The sequence below is a fragment of the Amphimedon queenslandica genome, unplaced genomic scaffold, assembly GCF_000090795.2.
Source record: "Amphimedon queenslandica unplaced genomic scaffold, v1.1 AMPQUscaffold_11417, whole genome shotgun sequence".
Lineage (NCBI taxonomy): Eukaryota > Metazoa > Porifera > Demospongiae > Haplosclerida > Niphatidae > Amphimedon > Amphimedon queenslandica.
In genome coordinates this window covers 4,443-8,977 of record NW_003548341.1, presented here as the reverse complement: position 1 = coordinate 8,977, position 4,535 = coordinate 4,443, and the positions used below count along the sequence as shown (strand labels likewise).

Here is a 4,535-nt window from a genome sequence, read left to right as displayed (position 1 = left end):
TGGAGGAATACCAGGAATACCAGAGTATTCCTCCATTACAAATTATTGGGTGTTATTATAGTAAAGTCAATTTTGGAGCAATTTTTAAAATTCGTAAAAAATCCAATTGTGATTGGAACCAGCTAAAACTCTCTATGCAACATAAGTACACACATGTATATGTATCAGAAAAATGTAAAATGGAGAATTTTCTCCTAGTCATTTTTGGCAAAATTTGGTCAAGTCCCTGTATTTTGGCCCAATTTAACTTTTAAAATCTGTAAAAATCCAATTTTGATCAGAATCAACTCAAATTTTCTATGCAACATAAGTACATGTACATGTATCAGAAAAATTATAAAAATGGCAAATTCTCTCCTAGTCATTTTTGACAAATTTTGATTGGAATCAGCCCAAACTTTCTACGCAACATAAAAACATGTATATGTATCAGAAAAAAATTTTAAAAGGAGAATTCTCTTCTTGCAGTTTTTGATATACAAATCATGTAGTCCAAAATTTCCCATTTACCCGGTAGCCACACCCTCAACATCAACTCTTACAGTTGTAGCTCGGAAGTGAATGACTCCAATGGTGATAGTGTCCCACTGGTCAGTATAACTGATCTCACTCCTTGTCTCACTAACTCAGTCATAGCATAGCCAGGATTAAAACACCAATAACATAACCTACGACCTAAAGGAAGGAGAGTATGAAATAATACATTATATAGCTACAAATTTTTGCATGTAAATTTGAAATTTTTGAGAAAACACTTGTAATCAGTAAAACTTAAAAGGTCATTTTGATGTAAAATCTTGAGCTACAAAAATTACTAGCTATAATTACATGTACATGTACATGTATGATTAACGTAGATTGGGAAATTTTTGTTAAAATATTTTCGCGGTTGAAGTGACCCGCGAAATTTTAACACACAAAATATTTTCTACAATGAATATTAAGAATACCGGAATTATTCTAACATGCAGCGGTGCAAGCACAAGGCTCTTCTAAAAGCCTGATGAAGGCCTGAAGCTCTCACCTAAGAGGTCAGTTTCAGTGCTCTCACGAGCTGTCCATAGTCATCAAGAGTTAGTAGCCACGTGTCCAGTTTATGACGCATCTAAAATTTTTCAAGTTAAAAAAAATTCGCGGATGGGTCAACCAGCGAAAATAAAACACCTTGAAAAAATTTCACGCCAATTATTTTTAACATGAAATTTCCTGATCTACGGTACTACCATAAATTTTAGAAACCTGGGAGTCGATTTCATATTTTAGACTTTAATCTGTACAAAGGCATGTGTATTTGAAGATCTCCTATATTCCTTAATGCATGTAGCCCCCCAAGTTTTTAGCTGATACCGTATAGCTGGTTTATTTTGTGGCCTCAAGTTTTTGTTGCTTAAATTTTCATTAGAATTAATTTTAGTGCCTTGCTAAATTTTTGTTAATATTTAATTAGTTTTAATAAAATTTAGTGGAATTAATTTTAGTGGATTTGAGCCTGCACAAAAATTAATTCCACACGAAATAAACCAGCTATACGGTATACAGTATTTATTTGACTTACATGTGTCATCAGTATTATTATCAGTAGTCCATACATCACTTTTCCTTTTCTTCCTATTATTGTCTGATTTTATATAAACTCTGTAATGAAGTGAAGCCATTCTCTCCCTGGTCATACCAACTGGACAAGACCCACTAAAAACAATCTTTAAAAAAATAACAAAGTACATTTGCAATTAATCACTTATACTTTTATAGCCTCTAAAAATTTCTGTAAATAAGTGCTGGTTCTGTGGAGCGACTGGTCACTGGTAAGTGACGCTATTGCCTGTGAACACTGGTCAATGAGGACAACATGGGTTTCAGTATTGATCCCAGCTTTACCCAGGAACTCAAAAATATAACTGAGGGAACAGCAATAACAAAAAAATATTATTATTATTATTAATTTCATAATTACCTTCCTGGTTTTACGCATTCATTATTTTCTGATTTTAATTCAATTTTATCCAAAGAGTCCTCGATGCATAAAAACAGCTCTAGAAAATTAGTATAAATATAAATTTATTTTTCACACGTCACCTTTCAAATTAGCAAGATCTTTTAGCGTGTTCTGAGTCTGTGTATCAAGCTCTAATAAAATAATTAATATCAGACCACACCCACGCCCATATAAGGCTTACCTGATAAATATTCCCTGGCCTCTTCGTATTTATTTTTTAATAAATAGTCAATGTCCTTAATACAGTGAGCTATATCAGTGCTGGTCAGTTCAAATGAAGAGGAATCTTCACACACCCTCTCCTAATTTAAATATTTAAATTTAAATATTCAAATATTTCAATATTTAAATTCAAATTTAAAAAATTTAAATTTAAAAATATTTATTTAAAATATTAAATTACTTACTATGTTATGAGCTTCATCTAATATGACAACAGTATTGGTTATATTGATACCATGTACCAGCCTAGTCTATACATAAATTGCTAATACTATTATTAATTAATATCATTACTATTGATTACCCTGAGATCCAGTATGTAATTGTATGGCATAAAGATTAGATCAGCTTCTGTTTTCATTTCCCTTGCTAGATAATACGGACACATTCTAAGGAAAAGAGAGGGAAAGAAAGAGGAAAGAAGTCAAAAAAATAATCGAGGAAAGATTAGGTTACTTATTTTTGGTTCCCATTCCCACGAGTTCCTCGATATCAGGTATAAAACTCTCTGGAACGCTAAGCCTTTTAAGATCAACGTTATTGTAATACGTACATGATTTTGCTGCAACTTTAGCATGGCAGGCGTGAACCTTTTCGGCATTGCTTTCCTTCGACATGACTTCAGAATTGATACACAGTTGGTCACGTGATCCTATTATTGATACCTTGGGTCTAGAGTAAGAAAAAATTATTTTAAATAGTAATACTATTAATGAAATACATGTAATTACATGTACATGTACCTGTATGAGGTTGACTTTAGCTCATGGATTGCCTGTGATAGCTGAGAATGGGTCCGAGATGCATAAATGATTTTTGGCCGCCCACCCAAGGGGCCCTTTGAATCTATAAAATTTTAATAAATTTTTTTCGAGTTTTAGTTTCAAAACCTGATTGGAGATCCCATTCAGAAATTACAGGGGCAGGTAATTGCTGTCTCCAAGACAATGTGGCACATAAAAGGGAGAGGGTTTTACCTGTTCCTGTAGGAGATTCCAATATGGCGTTTGTATTCTAGAGAAGGAGAAAGAGAGAGGAGAAAAAATAGAGTAAATCAAAAAATGAAGGAGAATTTTGAGTTAAAACTAACATTTTGCAATGCTTTTATAACTTTCTCCATATACTCTATCTGACAGGGGTAGGGAGTAAAAGGAAAAGAGACTGGGACGTTTTCTATGACATGAATTTGTTCTGCCATTGTAGCCGCCATGACAGTTCATTTCCCGCCAACTTCCCCGCCAAATTAACACGTGACTATAGCTATAAATATTTTAATTAAACTATAATTAATAGATATTAATTAATTAAAGCCAGTGAAGCTGATAGTGATAATCACAATAAGAAATAAATAAACTCTAGTAATGGTGAATGTGCTGCCTTAATACAATGATGCTAATGATAGCAATAGTAATAATAAAGGAATTAATCCATTTTGTAGTTTAGTCTGAGATCCTGAACTTGCAACTGAATCAGAACACTCCCTTATATAAGTATCATTACTCATACAATAATCTCGCCCACACTCATTAATCTTCGATACTGATTCAGTATACAATGATTCGTCACTGATCTGGTATACATCAATTGCAAAAGCTCCGAAATAATTTCCAACTCCGTTTTCACAAAGAGTCGACTGTCCTGCAGTTTTATAATAATCTACATCATTAAAACCAGCACTGTAGCAGAGACCTAATGCTACAGCAAAGTGTCTGTATCCTCTATCACGAGCTGCTTGAGAGCATTTAGTGACAGGGTCTGTCCTGTTGTATGGTAAGTCCATTAGAAGCTGATGAGATCTTTCAAGAAATAAAAGCGAGCCGGAAGGCAAGTTGTAACAACCTCTGTGAGATATGCCTGCATGGAGATAAATATATAAATATAAAAGTTGCACTTAACTGATACAATATAAAACTTACCTTTCAAACACGGCTCATTATGACAATTTTGTTCATTGCATGGCCTCCATACCATGCTACGATTACTTACTATCATGAACTGTACCCCTCCACCACAGCTTTTAGTGCACTCACTCCACCTCTCCACTGTCATCACACTGCAGTTTACACCAATATTGCACAGTTGGTTCTCAGATGATGGTCCCATTGAGGAACAGTCTCTGTGAGTTCCATTAACACATCTCCTGGTCCTGTACTGAAAGCCTCCTTGACAAGTCGTGCTACACACACTCCATGAGCCCCAAGAGCTCCAAACTGCTTCTAAAAATAACAAATAAGCAATTAAAAGATTACATTAAAAAAATAAAATCATTGCCTACTTCCTGGGCATGTTGATAGTTTGCAGTCCTCATACTCTGAGT

At 34.0% G+C, this 4,535-nt stretch overlaps 2 protein-coding genes across 2 annotated transcripts in view; both read right to left on the bottom strand.

Annotated features, from left to right (window-relative positions):
* Positions 1-538: 538 nt before the first annotated feature.
* LOC100640976 (regulator of telomere elongation helicase 1-like) lies at positions 539-3,428 on the bottom strand. Its single transcript, XM_020005443.1, has 12 exons — positions 3,309-3,428; positions 3,109-3,232; positions 2,962-3,064; positions 2,675-2,890; positions 2,523-2,607; positions 2,404-2,469; positions 2,178-2,298; positions 2,077-2,127; positions 1,955-2,033; positions 1,745-1,898; positions 1,556-1,700; positions 539-675 (listed from the first exon to the last, which is right to left on the bottom strand). Exons 1-12 carry the CDS (start codon positions 3,426-3,428, stop codon positions 539-541), a joined length of 1,401 nt encoding a protein of 466 aa, XP_019861002.1.
* Positions 3,429-3,514: 86 nt separating this feature from the next.
* The window catches only part of LOC100640853 (uncharacterized), a 3,872-nt gene continuing 2,851 nt past the window's right edge, over positions 3,515-4,535 (bottom strand). Inside the window, 3 exon segments of the mRNA XM_020005444.1 lie at positions 3,515-4,072; positions 4,135-4,434; positions 4,494-4,535. The exon segment at positions 4,494-4,535 is cut by the window's right edge and continues 4 nt beyond it. Of these exon segments, the coding sequence (XP_019861003.1) occupies positions 3,597-4,072; positions 4,135-4,434; positions 4,494-4,535 (818 nt within the window). The 3' untranslated portion in view covers positions 3,515-3,596.

What these genes read in the sequence shown, in the direction of transcription:
- LOC100640976 (XM_020005443.1), bottom strand. Translation starts at nt 3,428, where the DNA reads ATGGCGGCTACAATGGCAGAACAAATTCATGTCATAGAAAACGTCCCA. An exon ending in ATTACATACTGGATCTCAGG is followed by an intron (nt 2,470 to 2,522) that starts GTAATCAATAGT and finishes ATTTATGTATAG; the next exon opens with ACTAGGCTGGTACATGGTAT. An exon ending in TAATAATACTGATGACACAT is followed by an intron (nt 676 to 1,555) that starts GTAAGTCAAATA and finishes TCCTTCCTTTAG; the next exon opens with GTCGTAGGTTATGTTATTGG.